Source organism: Schistocerca gregaria, chromosome 6 (genome assembly GCF_023897955.1).
Source record: "Schistocerca gregaria isolate iqSchGreg1 chromosome 6, iqSchGreg1.2, whole genome shotgun sequence".
NCBI classification, from domain to species: domain Eukaryota; kingdom Metazoa; phylum Arthropoda; class Insecta; order Orthoptera; family Acrididae; genus Schistocerca; species Schistocerca gregaria.
In genome coordinates this window covers 385,818,175-385,838,277 of record NC_064925.1, presented here as the reverse complement: position 1 = coordinate 385,838,277, position 20,103 = coordinate 385,818,175, and the positions used below count along the sequence as shown (strand labels likewise).

Here is a 20,103-nt window from a genome sequence, read left to right as displayed (position 1 = left end):
GTGACAGATCCCCGTCCAAAATAAGAAGTACTTTTCCTGGCACTCTGTTTTCTTGAAAAAGTTTGAGCCATTTAAGAACTATTTGTTGATTTATCCATCCGCTTTCACTCAGGAATGAATTCGACCCATTGGGCAAGTCAACCGTCAGCTGCGACTTGTGTCTTTGGCCCTTGAAGATAACGAGTGTGGGTAAATATCCTTAATGTTCTCACTTCTTTCAGTGCTGTTTAAAGACAGCATCTCTTTTATTCCTTTCTCTGCAATGACATTCGGGAGATCTATTTTTGAGTGGCAACACTGTTTCACGGAGACAAATCTGTAAGACGCTCATTTAAAAGTTTGAATTGCTGTTTCACAGTCTCTCCGCTTAGTGCGGCTGCTCTTGCCTTCCAGAGACCCTCTGGTTTTCTCAACGGAAGATTCTTTGTTTTACAGAATGTAATACACCAGTCCTTTCCAGGTATGTATTTCCAGGGGTGTTCGACGTTGTTCTTGACAGCTTGTTTTAAGGCTGCGGTATACATATCTTTCTGTGACAGTCCAAATCCTCCAAAATACGCTAGTCTGTTGACAAGAGAGGTTTCCAGATCTTCTGAAAATATATTTACATGTTCAGTAAGGTCACCACATGCATATAGTTTTGTCGAAAGATTGCTGATACCCATTATGCTATATTTTTCTTTTCCATATGTCGGAAAACCCTCGTAAATGGCATGCCGTAAGTTCTACTGGCTTCTAATAATGATGTCTCTTTCATCGCTGCCTCAACTGTCTCCTTCATCGACCCCTGTTCTTTTCCTTTTGTGGATCATCACCATCTGAAGAAAATGAACCAATAATTGCAGTAATACTACAAAACAGAACATATTTTTTAAATACATTGTAACTAACATTCAATCAGTTTCCACTACCTATTCTTAAAGTCCCGTTCTTAGTTACTCATTTAGTCCAAAGTACATTTAAACACGTGAAGTAGGTCCCTTATTCTCAAACAGATGGCAGTACCAGTCACCAATGTGGTGTAGGAAGGACTCAGTATCGTTCCTCAACTTCTTACACTGCTTCTATTTCTTAAAAACTGCAGGAAGTCCCTAGCGAATACCATGTATGATTTACAAATCGTCGATGACCAATTGTGAACCACTTACCTTCTACATCTTAAATAAATCTTGAGTTAGTTTCTGTAGTCAGAATACTAAATAGACGCATTCACCGGACACTTAAGACTTCCGACAAGAACAATCTCTCACAAACTGGCGTTTCCTCTTTGTTGTTGTCACGGCGCATGCGCGAAAGCTTACATTTATTCAATAGACCCTTATTCAATTAGCCCTGTTCTACCCTATATGATTGTTAAGTATGGATCTAATGCATAGGCATACTCTGAAAGCAACCTCATTAGTATACAATCTGCTTTTATTAAGTGATGTAAGTTGCTTCGCTACTCCGAGGATATCTGCTTCTAAGTCACTCATGTTGGGAACAGTTCTTGATTTGAATTCTGGAATATTCACTTCATGCCGGCCGAAGTGGCCGAGCGGTTCCAGGCGCTACAGTATGGAACTGCGCGACCGCTACGGTCACAGGTTCGAATCCTGCCTCGGGCATGGATGTGTGTGAAGTCCTTAGGTTAATTAGGTTTAAGTAGTTCTAAGTTCTAGGGGACTGATGACCTCAGATGTTAAGTCCCATAGTGCTCAAACGAGCGAGGTGGCGCAGTGGTTAGACACTGGACTCGCATTCGGGAGGACGACGGTTCAATCCCGCGTCTGGCCATCCTGATTTAGGTTTTCCGTGATTTCCCTAAATCGTTCCAGGCAAATGCCGGGATGGTTCCTTTGAAAGGGCACGGCTGACTCCCTTCTCCATCCTACCCTTTATCCGATGAGACCGATGACCTCGCTGTCTGGTCTACTTCCCCAAAACAACCCAACCCATAGTGCTCAGAGCCATTTGAACCATATTCACTTCATCTTCTTTGGTGAAGAAATTTCGGAAGACTGTCTTTAGTAAATCCGCGTTAGCAGCACTGTCCTTAACGATATTTCCATTACTATCGCATTGTTGTGTCTTGCCGCTAGAATACTTTACCTACGTCCAGAGACTCTTTGAATTTTCTGCCAGGTTTCGAGACTACATGTCGCTGTGGGAACTACACTGAAGAGCCTAGGAAAATGGTACACCTGTCTAATATCATGTAGGGCCCCCGCGAGCATGCATAAGTGTGAGAACGCGACGTGGCATGGACTCAACTAATGTCTAACGTAGTGCCGGTGGGAACTGACATCATGAATCCCCCAGGGCTGTCCTCAGATCCGTAAGAGTGCGAGAAAGTGGAGATCTCTTCTGAACACCACGTTCAAGGTATCCCAGGTACGCTCAATAAATTTCGCGTTTGGGGAGTTTTGTGGCCACCTGAAGTATTTAATGTCAGAAGAGTGTTCCTGGAGTCACTCTGCAGCAATTCTGAACGTGTGGAGTGTCGCATTGTCCTGCTGGAATTGCCCAAGTCCGTCGGAATGCACAATGGACATGAATGGATGAAGGTGATCAGTCAGGATGCTTACGCGCGTCTCACCTGTAAGAGTTGTATCTAGAAGTATCAGTGGTCCTATATAACTCGAACTGCACACGCCCCATACCATTACAGAGCCTCCACCAGCTTGAACAATCCCCTGCTGAGATGCAGGATCAATGGGTCCATGATGTTGTCTCCATACCCATTAACATCCATCAGCTCGATACAATTTGAAACAAGACTCGTCCGACCAGGCAACATGTCTCTAGTCGTATCAAGGGTCCAATATCGGTGTTGAAGGACCCTGGCGAGGTGTAAAGCTTTGTGTCTTGCCGTCTTGAAGGGTACACGAGTGGGCATTCGGCTCCGAAAGCCCATATCGTTGATGTTTCGTTGAATGGTTCGCACGCTGACGCTTGATGGTGGCTCACCACTGAAATCTGCTGTAACTTGCGGAAGGGTTGCACTTCTGTCAGTTAGAACGATTCTCTTCAGTCGTCATTGGTCCCGTTCTTGCAGGATATTTTTCCAGCTGCAACGGTGTCGGAGATTTGATGTTTCACCCGATTCCTGATATTCATGGCCCACACGTGAAATGGTCGTACGGGAAAATCCCCGCTTCATTGCTATCTAGGAGGTGCTGTGTCCAATCGCTCGTGCACCGACTATATCACCACATTCAAACTCACTTAAATCTTGATAATCTTCCATTGCAGTGGCAGTAACCGATTTAACAATCGCGCCAGACACTTGTGGTCTTGTATAGACGTTGCCGACTGCAGCGCCGTATTCTGCCTGTTTCCATGTCTGTAAATTCGTGGTAAGGTCTTATGGGGCCGAACTGCTCAGGTCATCGGACCCTAAGCTTACACACTACTTAATCTAACTTACGGTAAGGACGACACACGCACATCCATGCCCGAGGGAGGACTCAAACCTTCGACGAGGCTAGCCGAGCGGACCGTGACAAGACGCCTCAGAGGGGACCGTGACAAGACGCCTCAGACCGCACGGCTACTGCCCGCGGTATGTCTCTTTATTTGAATTCACATGCCTAAACCAGTTTCTTTGGCGCTCAGATTTATTATAAGCATCTCGCATTGAAGTCTGTGCTAAATTTCGATCTTTTCTAAAAAGTTGGGAGTTTGCTTTCGTATAAATTTAGTATAGTTTTTTCATTGCTTCCGTAATAGTTCTCTGACCTGTTTTGTGTATCATGGGCATCAGCTCCGCCGTTTGAAATTTATCTGGTATCAATCTCTCAATTGCTGTCGATTATACTTCTTTGAACTCAAGCTACATCTCATCTACACTTACATTGTTAATTTGGAAGGAATGGAGATTGTCTCTCAGAAAGGCGACAACTGAATTTTATCTGCTTTTTCTAATCGGTATATTTTTCGTTTATTTTTGGTGGATTTGAGAGTTAATCGCGGTGACAACCCTTTGTTCACTAATACCCGTATCCATTTTGATGCTCGCTTCTTATTACCTCAGGATAATGTTTTGTAAAGAGGTCAAGTGTGTTTTCACAACCTTTCACTATTCGAGTAGACTCATGAACTAATAGATCGAAATAATATTCAGAGAATGCCTTTAGCACAATTTCGAATGATGGTTTATGCGTATCTCTGCATTTAAATACGTGTTTTCTCCAACACATCGAGGGTAAATTGAAATCGCCATTAACTATAATTTTGTGAAACAGCTACGTGTTTGAAATTAGACCCAAGATTCCCTTCTTCCAGAAATTGTATCATCTGAGTTGAGAGGTCGGTAAAAGAATCCAATAATTAATTTATTCCGGTTGCCAAGAATGATCTGTACCTGTAGTAACTCTCAGAAAGTGCCTACATACCCGGGCAATTCTGGGTACTCAGATAGTAAATGTACACTACTGGCCACTAAAATTGCTACACCAAGTAGAAATGCAGATGATAAACGGGTATTCATTGGACAAATATATTATACTAGAACTGACATGTGATTACATTTTCACGCAATTTGGGTGCATAGATCCTGAGAAATCAGTACCCAGAACAACCACCTCTGGCCGTAATAACGGCCTTGATACGACAGGGCTTTGAGTCAGAGCTTGGATGGTATGTACAGGTACAGCTGCCCATGCACCTTCAACACGGTACCACAGTTCATCAAGAGTAGTGACTGGCGTATTGTGACGATCCAGTTGCTCGGCCACCATTGACCAGACGTTTTCAATTGGTGAGAGAGCTGGAGAATGTGGTGGCGAGGGCAGCAGTCCAACATTTTCTGTAACCAGAAAGCCCCGTACAGGGCCTGCAACATGCGGTCGTGTATTATGCTGCTGAAATGTACGGGGTTGCGTAGGGATCGAATGAAAGGTAGAGCCACGGGTCGTAACAGATTTGAAATGTAACGTCCATTGTTCACAGTGCCGTCAATGCCAACAAGAGGTGACCGAGACGTTTAACCCATGGCACCCCATTCCATAAGGCCGGGTGATACGCCAGTATGGCGATGACGAATACACGTTTCCAATGTGAGTTCACCGCGATGTCTCCAAACACGGATGCGACCATCATGATGCTGTAAACAGAACCTGGATTCATCCGAAAAAATGACGTTTGGCATTCGTGCACCCAAGTTCGTCGTTGAGTACGCCATCGCAGGCGCTCCTGTCTGTGTTGCAGCGTCAAGGGTAATCGCAGCCATGATCTCCGAGCTGATAGTCCATAACGCTGCGAATGTCGTCGAACTGCTCGTGCAGATGGATGTTGTCTTGCAAACGTCCCCATCTGCTGACTCAGGGATCGAGACGTGGCTGCACGATCTGTTACAGCCATGCGGATAAGATGCCTGTCATCTCGACTGCTAGTGATACGAGGCCGCTTGGGTCCAGCACGGCGTTCCGTATTACCATCCTCAACCCACCGATTCCATATTCCGCTAACAGTCATTGGTTCTCGACCAATGCGAGCAGCAATGTTTCGATAGGCTACAATCCGACCTTTACCAAAGTCGGTAACGTGATGGTACGCATTTCTCCTCCTTACACGAGGCATCACAACAAGGTTTCACCAGGCAACGCTGGTCAACTTCTGTTTGTGTATGAGAAATAGGTTGGAAATTTTCCTCATGTCAGCACGTTGTAGGTGTCGCCACCGGCGCCAAACTTGTGTGAATGCTCTGAACAGCTAATCATTTGCATATCACAGCATCTTCTTCCTGTCGGTTAAATTTCGCGTCTGTAGCACGTCATCTTCGTGGTGTAGCAATTTTAATGGCCTGTAGTGTATAAACGATGGTGCAGGTCGTGAAGTAGAAAATGTGTGCTATAAAATGCTTTCGAGGTGTACGTTTTTGAAACATGCAGGTATTATTTCGAGAAGAAAGGAGCAGACAATTCGAGTATCGGCGGCAGAGAAAGCAAAAGCGCCGGCGCAGTGTTATCGGTTATTTGTCACAGGCGGTGCTCGCTGAGGCGACACGCTGACAGCTGTCGCACGCACTCCGCCCGCCACACACACACACACACACACACACACACACACACACAGAGCGGAAACCTGCGGCCGCAGCCTAACAAATGGCTCTCTCTCACTGCCGTCCGAGTGTTTACACCACTCCGGTCCTCATCTCAGTGCTTCCAGTGATTCACGACACCCACAGGTAGTTCACAGGCTCTCCCACCCGTTCATTCGTTTCAAAACCACCATTCACTTTCAGCACTTAAATACCTTCGGTAAAGCACTAATTGCACAATCCATTTTTTTGACCATCATCAGAATGTGACCTTGGAGTAAACTAAGGTTATTTAATTATTGATGAATTTTATCAGAGTATCGCCTGAGCTGTGGTGTCGTGTTGTAAGGTTTTCATCTCAACCTGAAGCTAAGAGTAGGAAACTCGTCAAAACGTTACGACAACATGGCACCACTGACCCCCTGATAACCCAAGAAGATTTCATCAATGAATTTCGCCAAGAAAGCCTGCGTTCCCATGTATTCTTAATAGTTATTTATTTAATAATTATTTTATTTAGAATGTGGCATAGGTAACTAAAAAAAGGTGTGACGCATTGTAAACCAAATTTACGAGTGCACACTTCGCAGTGTATGCTTAGAGCACACAAATCGAAAGTAACTATACAGGTTGATTCTTGCAGAGAAGATAACAGCAACAATTCGCTTTGTATAATGATATTTGTTTATATAAATGGCGCCGTTAACGGTTTCGACCCGACAGGTTCTTCATCAAATGGCTTGTTCGGGTTAATATACATTTTTGTTACTTTACGCTAATTTTCACTTTTTATTCCTCCATATGATGAAATTTCCTTTCGGTGGCGGTGCCTACAACCAATACATGACGTGATAAAATATCTATTTAACTCTAATTGTCCGCCACAACGATTTTAATAGATGTAAACAAATTATTGTAATGATTTGTTAGACATCGTTATCCCACTTGTTTACACACTGTTTCTTCTTGACTAGTCTGTTAAATTTCAACTTACTCTTCATCATTAGTAATCTGTGATCATAATCTCTATCTGCTCCTGTGTACACCTTAAAATCCAATATCTGAGTTCGCAATCTCATGTAATCTAACTGAAATCTTTCCGTATCTCACGGCCTCATCGTAGAATATTGCTAAAGTGAAGGTGGTCTATGCCGCAGAAACAAAATGTACAGAGAAAAGCAGCGCTAATAGACATAGGTTTGTTCGACCCATGGGAGAGAGTCACGGAGATGCAAAAGGAACTGAACTGGTGGACTTTTTAAGATGACACGAACTATCTCGAAAGCGCTTACACACTTCCAAGAACCGACTTTATGCAATGACTATAGAAATACAACAGCCTACTACGTATTGCTCTCACAGAGATCATGAAGGAAAGATTACATTAATTGCAACAGAAGCACTTAAACAGTCATCGCACCCATCTACCATCCTCCACACCTACAAATCCTTAATTCGTCCCATGCTCTGTTATGCCAGTCCCGCCTGGATATCTGCTCCCCCCTCCCCCCCCCCCAAATTCTATAAGTCTCTCCAGATCCTTGAGCGTCATGCACTTCACCTCGTCTTCCGTATACGCCTCCCGTCCACCACGCGGATCCTCTATGAACTCATTCCTATCCCCCTCACCCCCTGCTTACTCCTCTCCTCTCCCATCCCTGCCCCCTGGCCTCACTGTTGTATCCCCCCTACCCTCCATCTCTACACCCTTCATCTCCTTTCCCAAGGTGGCTTCCATCAACTCCCCCTCCCGGATGGTGCCCTCTCTCCCCCCATTTATCTCTCCTATCAACTCTGATCCTCACCCCCCCTCCTTTCACCCATCCTTTTCTTGGGCTTCGTTTCCCCCTTTCCATCCTCTTTTTTCGCCACCTACCCTCTCTCTGGCCCCGTTCTCTCCCCTGAGTCCTTTTGCATTTCCCTCCTCTGCCTTTTCCTACTCCCTCTCGCATCTGCCCTGCCCCTCCCCCCTTATGGGTCCTCTCCCTCCTTTGATTCCCCCCTTTCGTTTTTCCTCTCCTCCCACCTTGTTTTCCCCCACATCTGTCCAGTCCCCCCCCCCCCCCCCCCCCCCCCACATCTGCCCTAGGCTATGGTGTGTCCTCTTTGTGCCGACATTTTAGTGCAGTGTTTACAGTGAGTGTTCAGTGTTGTGTGTCTTTTCCGAAGAGTTGCGAACGGCCGTCATACTATCGCTGAGTGTTATTTCATATCTCTTGCGAACAGAACCCAGACGGTCGCCATGTTTTTTAATTGTCTGTCTACTATGTTACCTGTCTGCATCCTGTGTATTTTTATTCGCTTTGCCAACCCTTTGCTTTATGTTTTAACTGTCCTCAATTTTCCGACGTTTTACAATTTAAGTCCCCATTTATCGCCTGCTTTTATTGTTTCTTAACTGCTCCTTACAATTTGAAAAGTCTGTAAGCGGCGTGGTTCCGGACTGAAGCGCCTAGAACCGCTCGAACACAGCGGCCGGCCAAAGCTGATAATTCATAAGACTAGCTGAATACCTGGCGTTGCCCAGGTATGTATTTATTCCAATATTCTACTTGTCCATCTTCTCCTCTCCACTCTGTATCCAACTCCACTACCCTCTCTTTCTGCTCATTTCCTAAAACGTCCGCTCTCTGTTCATCTCCTGTTCACCCTCTGTCCATCACCTGCTATACTCTTTCTCTGTCTGTATCCACCTTCCCCTCCTTCCGTTCATCACCTCACCCCCTCACCATCTATCTCCCTCTCTCTTTCACCCCTTGTCTCCATATCCATCCCTTCTCTCCATATCTCCTTTTTCCTTTCTCTGTCCGTCTCCTCCTCTCCCACCTCTGTGCACATTTCCTCCTCTTCCCATCTGTGCCTATATTCCCCACCTACCTTGGCGCCTGTACATCTCGTCCTCACATCTCTCTCCACGTTGTCACACTCACCCCAGCAGGAGGTTGTTCGTTCTTGCCCCTATAATATTTGTTTCCATATTGTAATTAATATATGTACCACATTCGATCGAAATTGTTCCAGGGGTTTAGGAAGAAATTTTCATACGTGAGTTTGCCTGCATACACACCTGTTAAATATTTGAAGAAAAAAAATGTGGTAAGGTTCTGTGGGACCAAACTGCCGAGGTCATCGGTCCCTAGACTTACGCACTACTTAATCTAACTTAAACTAACTTACGCTAAGGATATCACACACACACCCATGCCCGAGAGAGGGCTCGAACTTCCGACGGGGAGAGCCGCGCTCGCGAAACGTGGCAAGGTGTCTGAGACGACGCGAATACCCCGCGCGGCATGTTAAATATATTTCACATATATCTAACATATTTCACACGTAGTTCTAGACATATTTCGTCCTGCAGTTTCATTTTCAAGCAGATAAATGTTTGTCATGTAGTATCCCCTGAATTGCGTGCTGTACAACGATACATTTTTCAGGTGCATTCAGTGGAGTATGTGGATACTGTCTTCGAAATGTGTTGGAATGAAGTCAGTAGCAAGGAAGTAATCAATTAAAACGCCATACATGAAGCCAGAGCTGACCGCTGTGACCGAGCGGTTCTAGGCGCTTCAGTCCGGAACTGCGCTGCTGCTACGGTCGCAGGTTCGAATCCTGCCTCGGGCATGGATGTGTGTGTTGTCCTTAGGTTAGTTAGGTTTAAATTCTAAGTCTAGGGGACTGATGATCTCCGATGTCAAGTCCCATAGTGCTTGGAGCCATTTAATTTGAACCATGATGGCAGAGTTTTTCACGAATCTCAGTATTTGACGTAATATCTCCTGAACTATATGTCATACAATGATATATTTTTCTAGGCACATTCAGTGTCATATGTGAATACTATCTGCAAAACCTGCCACGATACATTTAATGGTAAATAAGCAGTTTTACTGCATGAACAGCGGAAATGTAGCAAGCGGCAACTCTTTTTCCTTTCATCGTTTTGTTGTGGTCGTCACTGAGAATTTCGTAAAGGTTCGAAATAATGTATATAGTGTGTTCCAATTCTGTATGTGCTCTCATTCACAAATACTGGATGACTAAAGTATGTATATTCTTGCGTCTTGGGCTACACTGGTGTTTCAGGATCCCCCCCCCCTCCCCCTCCTCCCTTTTGATAGGTGGGTGGTTTTTACACTCAAAGTAATGATTTCCACACAGAATATGACATGTGTACCAGGTTTTGTAGATCCAGTGGTTTAAGAGGAGATGTGGAATGTACACTAGTACATCCATACCCATACGTGCATCCTTTTATACAATTCCTATGGACTGTGTAGACGTAGTAGACCACGCCGAATTCGGTAACCAAATAAAAACATCCAATGAGATTCTAAAGTTTATCAAATCAGATGGTATTCATGAGCCGAGTTTTCAACGCCTCAGCTACGGCATACTCTGAGTAATAACAACACTTGCTTCTTCGTGGAATGAATTGCAGATCAGATACTTCATCAGACTACTTTCTTTAAAGATATTAAATTATTCATTTAGTACGCTAGAAAAATTAATTCCGGTCTGCGCTTAAGAGAGAAGGCTTACGGTCGAGCTGAGATTGAATCTCTGCGCCCAATCTGAGGAAATCAGAGCGAACTCGTTATGACACTTGCTGCAAGATCTTTCTCCTGCAAACTCAATTCATCAGCACTTCTCTTACTGATGATTTAATCTTATTGTTCGCTGCCTTCGCTCTATGAATTGAGTATTAATTGTTTCTATAAAAATGACACCTTCCACCAAACGCATTCAGAATATTTTTCTTTGGCTTATAAGTATTCAGAAGCAGGAGACTTTACTTATAGATACCATCTGGTGAGCAAGATGTATGAAACAGGCGAAATACCCTCAGACTTTAAGAAGAATATAATAATTCCAATCCCAAAGAAAGCAGCTGTTGACAGATGTGAAAATTACAGAACAATCAGTTTAATAAGCCACAGCTGCAAAATACTAACACGAATTCTTTACAGACGAATGGAAGAACTAGTAGAAGCTGACCTCGGGGAAGATCAGTTTGGGTTCCATAGAAACACTGGAACACGTGAGGCAATACTGACCCTACGACTTATCTTAGAAGAAAGATTAAGGAAAGGCAAACCTACGTTTGTAGCATTTGTAGACTTAGAGAAAGATTTTGACAATGTTAACTGGAATACTCTCTTTCAAATTCTGAACGTGGCAGGGGTAAAATACAGGGAGCGAAAGGCTATTTACAATTTATACAGAAACCAGATGGCAGTTATAAGAGTCGAGGGGTATGAAAGGGAAGCAGTGGTCGGGAAGGGAGTAAGACAGGGTTGTAACCTCTCCCCGATGTTATTCAATTTGTATATTGAGCAAGCAGTAAAGGAAACAAAAGAAAATTTTGGAGTAGGTATTAAAAGTCATGGAGAAGAAGTAAAAATTTTGAGGTTCGCCGATGACATTTTAATTCTGTCAGAGACAGCAAAGGACCTGGAAGAGCAGTTGAACGGAATGGACAGTGTTTTGAAAGGAGGATATAAGATGAACATCAACAAAAGCAAAACGGGGATAATGGAATGTAGTCGAATTAAGTCAGGTGATGCTGAGGGAATTAGATTAGGAAATGAGACACTTAAAGTAGTAAAGGAGTTTTGCTATTTGGGGAGCAAAATAACTGATGATGGTCGAAGTAGAGAGGATATAAAATGCAGACTGGCGATGGCAAGGAAAGCGTTTCTGAAGAAGAGAAATTTGTTAACATCGAGTATAGATTTAAGTGTCAGGAAGTCATTTCTGAAAGTATTTGTATGGAGTGTGGCCATGTATGGAAGTGAAACATGGACGATAAATAGTTTGCACAAGAAGAGAATAGAAGCTTTTGAAATGTGGTGCTACTGAAGAATGCTGAAGATTAGATGGGTAGATCACATAACTAATGAGGAAGTATTGAATAGGATTGGGGAGAAGAGAAGTTTGTGGCACAACTTGACCAGAAGAAGGGATAAATGGTTCAAATGGCTCTGAGCACTATGGGACTCAACTGCTGTGGTCATTAGTCCCCTAGAACTTAGAACTACTTAAACCTAACTAACCTAAGGACATCACACACATCCATGCCCGAGGCAGGATTCGAACCTGCGACCGTAGCAGTCGCACGGTTCCGGACTGCGCGCCTAGAACCGCGAGACCACCGCGGCCGGCCGAAGAAGGGATAGGTTGGTAGGATATGTTCTGAGGCATCAAGGGATCACCAATTTGGTATTGGAGGGCTACGTGGAGGGTAAAAATCGTAGAGGGAGACCAAGAGATGAATACACTAAGCAGATTCAGAAGGATGTAGGTTGCAGTAGGTACTGGGAGATGAAGAAGCTAGCACAGGATTGAGTAGCATGGAGAGCTGCATCAAACCAGTCTCAGGACTGAAGACCGCAACAACAACAACAACTACTACTACTACAACAACAGAGTGCCTCTTGCACAATGAACTGGAAATAAGAGAAAAGTTTACTAATGTCCTTTTAATACAGCTGTATCCTTTTGCTGAAATACTAGGGATTCAGCAACGCAGTATTTGGAATATCTACAGTTTTCGTTTGCGTAACGTCTTCCGCATATTCGCTGCATTTGTTTCCAGGAAATACCGGTTTCAGCACCTAGGTATATGGTTCCCTTTCTTTCTGCTGCTTTATTTTCCGAGTACTGTGCTTTTATTTCGGTTAACGAAAGCTTACTCTCGAAGCTATATCAGCCAAAGGGACACTTGTGTCTTCGTAGGTAGTCTAAGTAAGCTGACAATCAGAACATGTCTGAATAAAATGTTTCACAAATACACAAAAACATTTCTCATTACCAAGCACAGTTTTGGGGATCGTAAGTGTTATTTCAAGAAATGAAAAGACTAAATATGTGAAGCCTGTTTGTTAAATACTATATTTCATGCACCAGATATTATAATTGAGGAAATAGTCAAGGTCGTTACTCTGCATCGTTGATTCATACAGCCACGGTTTGTACTCAGTGCTCAGTTAAGGTTTCGCACAGAAAAAGCAGAGTTCTCTGCAAAATAAAAGTCAAGAACTATGCTTGATCATATTAGTAAGAAATACGTGCTGTCCAGCAATATTAAGTATGCGAAATAATCGTGTGACACACCTTAAGTGAATTACAGTAATTTTCGTGTCTCCTAAATAATGAATACACAGAAGCAGAAAAGTCCTGTGCAGTATTTTATTTCAAAGCTTACTCAGACTAATTTATTGAAACATTGTGCTCTGAAAATATTTATGCCGTGATTCGACTCACCTCAGGACCGACATCGGTAGCATTCGCACTGGAGACGAATTCTTTGAGAAAGCCATCCAGCTCTGTGCCTTCAATGTAGCCGTTTCCTGGAACATGCAAACATACGATGTACCTTCTGTGACAGTACCACATATATGCTGATGACAAAAATTATGCGTTATAATGTAACTGTGTTTCGTGGAAGACATGCAGGTATATAGGGCAGTAAAACTCTGTCAGCAAATGTATAAGAGATTTCATACGTAATGTATACCTGTAAATGTATTGCATTGTAGAGGAAAATTTTCTTTCTTATTTTAATGGAAAATTCTGTTACATAACACAAGAAAGGTGTAGTTCTTACGCGCACTTATTTAGCGCCCTCTGAAGCCCAATTTTTCCTTATCGCTTCAGCCTCTACCTTTGAACAGCTGGCCTTTGTCTCTGGCGTGGCAGATACTTATGTGATGCAAATATTTTACGCTTTGGACTCCTGTTATAATTTTATGTTGACAAGAGCCTTTATCAGTGGGCGAATACATTTGTACATTTATTCTGACGTTCGCTGAGTGTGATCTGGCTGCTGTCTTAAACCTTGTCATCTGATGTTTCTGGGTTTTATATTAGTTTTATTTATTGCAAGAGCCGCCCAGCTTCAGCTAATATTATTTACCATATGTGGTGTAAAAAGTGAGTACGCTCACCTCACAAACATTTTTCTGTTACTTTGTTGTGTATGTTTGATTTGTAACTGTTTATTTGCATATTTAAGGTCCACTAATTCTGAAGAAGACGCTTTTAGAAATATCGAAATCTAGGTCAAGGGTTAAATAAACGTTGAGTTTGCAGCTGGTTGGCTGATTTTTTCAGTCACTGTCATACAGGATGAACACAGAAAACCTCCCTGATTAAAAAGTACCTCATATAGTTTTATGTGGATTTTTTTTAATCCATTTGTTTCAGGTGCTAAATAGTTAGCAGAAGTTACTGCACCTCACGCGAGAGCCCAATAACGTCATGTAGTAGGCGAAACGAACTGTCTCATTGTTATCTAAAGGAACACCCAACGTGAATTTCAAAGGGAGCCACTACACTTAAACATGATTAAGGCTTGGTATGGAAAATGTCGAGTCACTGGCAGTGAAAATTGGCAGTCAGGCTCTGGTGGAAATGATATCAGAGATCAGAGAGACCTTTCAAAGAACCTTACAACAGTTCACAAGGTGTTGCATAAACGGCTCCTCTCCACACTTACGTAGTTCAAAAGGCGCAAGCACTAAAGCGAAAAGAATTGCAGCTTCGTCTCGAATTTGATGTTGAGATGTTGGACAGAATCGGAAAAAAGCTCTAAACTATCTTGTCAGAAGGTTAATCGGTACAACATTCGCATCTGGGGTTCCCAAAACCCTCACATTTGAAAACCTTCACAATTTTCGGGGACGTGTCAGAAATAGTGAAAACGATTGCGTGTGGGGTGCGCCGACGAAAGGCGGCAAAAATGGATCACTTCTCTTCATTGAGCAAACAGGAGCAGGAACTGTTTATTTGACATGTCTGAACAATTCTCCTGTCTCTCAGCTTCCACTACAGATGGTCGATGCACGAAAGGACTGGAATTTACATGTTAGTGACTTGCTAGACAGAACATTTCCACAGCGATGGATGGGACACGATGGACCAACCAAGTGGCCACCACGTATCCGGACATAACCCCTTAGGACTTCTTCCTGTCGGGTTATGTTGTGTACGCCTAGCCTATACGTCACCTTGGTGATCTCTGCAAGAGAAATGTGGATGCAACAGCCTGCATCACCCCAAACACGCTTGTGCGGACTTGGGCTGAAAGGCTGTTGTCTAGACATTCTACGAGTTATGAAAGGAGCTCGTGCAGTGCTGTATTAATTTTCTCTACAGAGCTTTTCGAGTAATTTTGCACGATGCCTCATACACTAGTATCTATATCTCACAGGTCTTTTGTAATTGCGTTTCCAAATCAAGTACGTTTTACGTTGACGTACTTCATAAGAATCGTGTATTTGTGATGGTCATCGTATATCTAGAGCACAAAGCGAGAAGAGTAAATTTCATACCTGTTATTAAAAAAAAATGATGGGGTAAATGTGAGGCAAGCGGTTTTTCGATGTTTCCTTCGTGATTTCGCTTTTGTTGGAATAAACCCCTGTTCTAAGGAAAGTTTCTGTCGCAAATATTTTCGTCTCGGAGGCGTACTCAGTCGTTACAAATAAGTGGCTGGTTACTTTTGCCGCCCGGTGTGGCCGAGCGGATCTAGGCACTTCAGTCTGAAACCGCGCTACGGCTACCGTCGCAGGTTCGATCCTGCCGCGAGCATGGATTAGTGTGATGTCCCTAGGTTAGTTAGGTTTAAGGTTGGTTGGTTTGGGGGAAGAGACCAAACAGCGAGGTCATCGGTCTCATCGCATTAGGGAAGGATGGAGAACGAAGTCGGCCGTGCCCTTTCAAAGGAAGCATCCCGGCATTTGCCTGGAGTGAATAAGGGAAATCACGGAAAACCTAAATCAGGATGGCCGGACGCGGGATTGAACCGTCGTCCTCCCGAATGCGAGTCCAGTGTGCTAGCCACTGCGCAGTTAGGTTTAAGTTCTATGGGACTGATGACCTAAGATGTTCAGTCCCATAGTACTCAGAGCCATTTCTTGGTTACGTTTCACGGTTAAATACGGCCATCTAGCCGACACTCCCGAACTGTTTGTACTTCCTTCTTTCCAAATTTCACAGACACTCCACTGCATTTCTTGCTGTACTAGCGATTCTGAATATAAGGATACAGCGGAGAAATGGCTTAGCTAGATACACTACTGGCCATTAAAATCGCTACACCACGACGTGCTACAGACGCGAAATTTAACCGACAGGAAGACGATGTTGCGAAATGCAAATGATTAGCTTTTCAGAGCATGCACACAAGGTTGGCGACGGTGGCGACAACTACAACGTGCTGACACGAGGAAAGTTTCCAACCGATTTCTCATACACCAACAGCAGTTGACCGGCGTTGCCTGGGGAAACGTTGTTGTGATGCCACCACATTTCCGACTTTGGTAAAGGTCGGATTGTAGCCTATCGTGATTGCGGTTTATCGGATCACGACATTGCTGCTCGCGTTGGTCGAGATCCAATGACTGTTAGCAGAATATGGAATCGGTGGGTTCAGGAGGGCAATACGAAACGCCGTGCTGGATCCCAACGGCCTCGTATCACTAGCAGTCGAGATGATAGGCATCTTATCCGCATGGCTGTAGCGGATCATGCAGCCACGTCTCGATGCCTGAGTGAACAGATGGGGACGTTTGAAAGACAACAACCATCTGCACGAACAGTTCGACGACGTTTGCAGCAGCATCGACTATCAGCTCGGAGACCATGGCTGCGGTTACCCTTGACGCTGCATCACAGGCAGGAGTGACTGTGATGTACTCAACGACGAACCTTGGTGCACGAATGTCAAAACGTCATTTTTCAGATGAATCCATGTTCTGTTCACGGAATCATAGTGATCGCATCCGTGTTTGGCGACATCGCGATGAACGCACATTGGAAGCGTGCATTCGTCATCGCTATACTGGCGTATCATCCGCCGTGATGGTATGGGGTGCCATTGTTTACACGTTTTGGACACCTCTTGTTCGCATTGACGGCACTTTGAACAGTGGACGTTACGTTTCACATGTGTTACGACCCGTGGCTCTACCCTTCATTCGATCCCTGCGGAACCCTACATTTGAGCAGGATAATGCACGACCACTTGTTGCAGGTCCTGTGCGGACCTTTCTGTCCTGGCCAGCACATTCTCCACATCTCTCACCAACTAAAACGTCTGGTCAATGGTGGCCGAGCAACTGGCTCGTCACAATACGCCAGTCACTACTTTTGATGAACTGTGGTATCGTGTTGAAGCTGCACTGGCAGCTGTACCTGTACACGCCCTCCAAGCTCTGTTTGACTCAATGCCCAGGCGTATCAAGGCCGTTATTAAGGTCAGAGGTGGTTTCTCAGGGTACTGAGTTCTCAGTATCTATGCACCCAAATTGCGTGAAAAATGTAATCACATGTCAGTTCTAGTATAATATATTTGTCCGTTTATAATCTGCATCTCATCTTGGTGTAGTACTTTTAATGGCCAGTAGTGTAGTTTTCAGACTGCAACAGATTAAAACTACTTGTCAGACAGCGATATCCTCTTTTCCTGGAGTGGAAAGATACACAAGAGAACTGTGAGGCGCGGAACGCAGAAGCGAAATAACAGAATAACTGAAGCTGCGGGAGTAGGTCGCGAGTCGTGCAAGGGAAGCTCAACTGGTAAAAGCATCGCCCGCGAACAGGAGTCCCGGGCTGGCACAACATTTTCATCTGCTAGGAAGTTCCAAGTCTGCGTACACTTCGCTACACATGGGAAGTTTCATTCATGACGCTTCTTCTAATTTTGTAAGCAGTTTTTTGTGGGATGTAAAGTGACTCCTTGGAGCGTCCGCAGTTAAAGTTAACATTTCTGTTACATTGCATGACAGTCAAACAAGCACTTTAACAGTGTACGGCTTTGTGATGTTGAGCCGACCTGTTGACTGTATTTTTCTGTACAGCGTTTCAACGAGAGACCCAGTCCTCTTCTTCAAACGCCCAGAGCTCGTTTTATTTTGGAATCAACAAGTCATCTGAGCATCCGAAAGCGTGCCGTTAATCAATCACACCGGGAAAATGTTTTTGTATGCTAGATATTCCATTTTAGTCCGACTTGAAATAAAACCTATAAACTTGAGCAACGCTCAAGATTGGGCCGCGCAAATAGTTTGCATATAATTTCTTCTGTAGACAATTAACTTTGGATGTACTCGCGCCGTTCAGGAGAGCTATTGTGTGTCTCGTCAGGTTTTGAGCAAAGAGGAGACACGAATTGTTCCTGAATTCACCAGGAAATATTGAGAAATCAAAAGATAAAGAGAGAAGTTATTCGAAATAGTCCTTCACTAACTGATATGTCAACGGTCTTGAAAAGATTTGACTACTCAACGAAAAGATTAAGGTTTTGAGAAAAGAGGAGACACGAATTGTTCCTGAATTCACCAGGAAATATTGAGAAATCAAAAGATAAAGAGAGAAGTTAATCGAAATAGTCGTTCACTAACTGATATGTCAACGGTCTTGAAAAGATTTGACTACTCAACGAAAAGATAAATCATCATAAGCTCGTTAGCCAACGATAATTTTACAGCCAAACATGAGCCAATATTCGTCCATTCTTTTCGGTTTACTAGTTGCATAATAGAGTGATGTCTTTCGCTTGATAATTCCAGGAAATTTGTAATACCTACATTTTGTGTCATTCAAAATTTTCGATCGTCATTCACGACGGGACTGAATCCACACACTAATCGACGACGCTGACTTGGTGCTTCCCATCGCCGCTTTTTGTAGAAATTTAAACCACATGAACCACATTGTGTAATCTTCTTTCAGCAAAGTTTCAGTGATATGTGCATATAGATTTATATATTTCCATATAGGTTCATTTGTTTTTTGACTCCAGTCCTGCTGTCTGCGGAAGGTTCTTGGTCCAAGTCCAAGAATTACTTTAACATCGTAATTATAAAGAGACTGTCAGAAATTTACTTTATTTCGAAAAAATAGTTTACCGATTTAGTCGAGTTAAATTCTGTGGTCAGTTATTTGTACTGTCGTAATATAATTTGAATTTCAAGAAAACTCAATGATCAATAACTTCACACTCTTATTCAACAAACATTCAACATAAATTTAGTATTTCATGGTTTGGAAAGTTTGCAAGTGTATCTCCATTTGTGAATACATCTGTTTATGGAACGTGTATTTCAATAAATGCTGATTAATTTCCGTCGTTTGATTTAGATGTTGCTTATCTCAGAACCGTTTCTTTATGTTAATATGAGTGTTGGCTTGATTAATTAGTGTCTCACAGTAAAATACATAAACAACATTACACGTTAAAGTTGGTTCAATACCTTTCTCGTTAAATAACTAATTCGTACAATCCATTTGTAATTAAATCTTTGGGTTCAATTGTTTTACTTTCCATATTCATTAACAAGTATATCGACAGTGAACTGGCGACCCTAATTTCACATTTCTGCAAAACGTAGTTACAGATTTGTGTGACGTAACAAAATTAATTTGCAATCCGAACTGCATATATGCTGATTTTTGTACTTTATTACAAAAACAATAAACTTTGAATGCGATAGTCTAAATTAATCATTAGCAGTATGGTCTCGGTCAAACGTTTTGTAAACTAACAGCTCGCACTACTCCTATAATATTGTGTGTGAAGGAGAGTTTATAAAGCTGTGTTATTAAATACCGTGCGCACCACAGCGTATGGATACGGAAAGACAAAGAACTGATAGTGTATAAGTCCTCTTGATATTCTAGTATCATACGCTCAAACTGCGAGACACTTTCAGGGTCGATTAACTCCGCAGGTCATATTTCCAGGAGTAAACAATTATTTTACTGAACACAATGCCACTTCCGCTCTACCTTAGCAGCCACAAAATAATGCTTGTCTTAGCGGTCACACAATCAATTTACACGAAGCAGAATTTTGGAGACAGTTCCATCGCGACATTTCAGCCGATGGCAACGTCATGCGTGACCTGGGCAGCTTAATATGGTTACAGTATATAGCTCTGCGGTTAGATCTTTACGGCGGAAAAAAAGGTCTGTGGGGCGCAGGATAAACATAAAATGTTCATCACGGGTCGAGTAACGGTATCTGGAGCTCGGTCGTACACCTGACGAGAGATACGGTGTGCCCCGAGCTGCGC

At 43.3% G+C, this 20,103-nt stretch overlaps 1 protein-coding gene across 1 annotated transcript in view; it reads right to left on the bottom strand.

The window, feature by feature from the left end:
- Positions 1 to 20,103, bottom strand: part of LOC126278893 (calbindin-32) — a 1,341,317-nt gene that overhangs the window by 375,827 nt on the left and 945,387 nt on the right. The window contains exon 3 of the mRNA XM_049979167.1: positions 13,289 to 13,374. Coding sequence (XP_049835124.1) covers positions 13,289 to 13,374 — 86 coding nt within the window. The remainder of the gene's footprint in view (positions 1 to 13,288; positions 13,375 to 20,103) is intronic.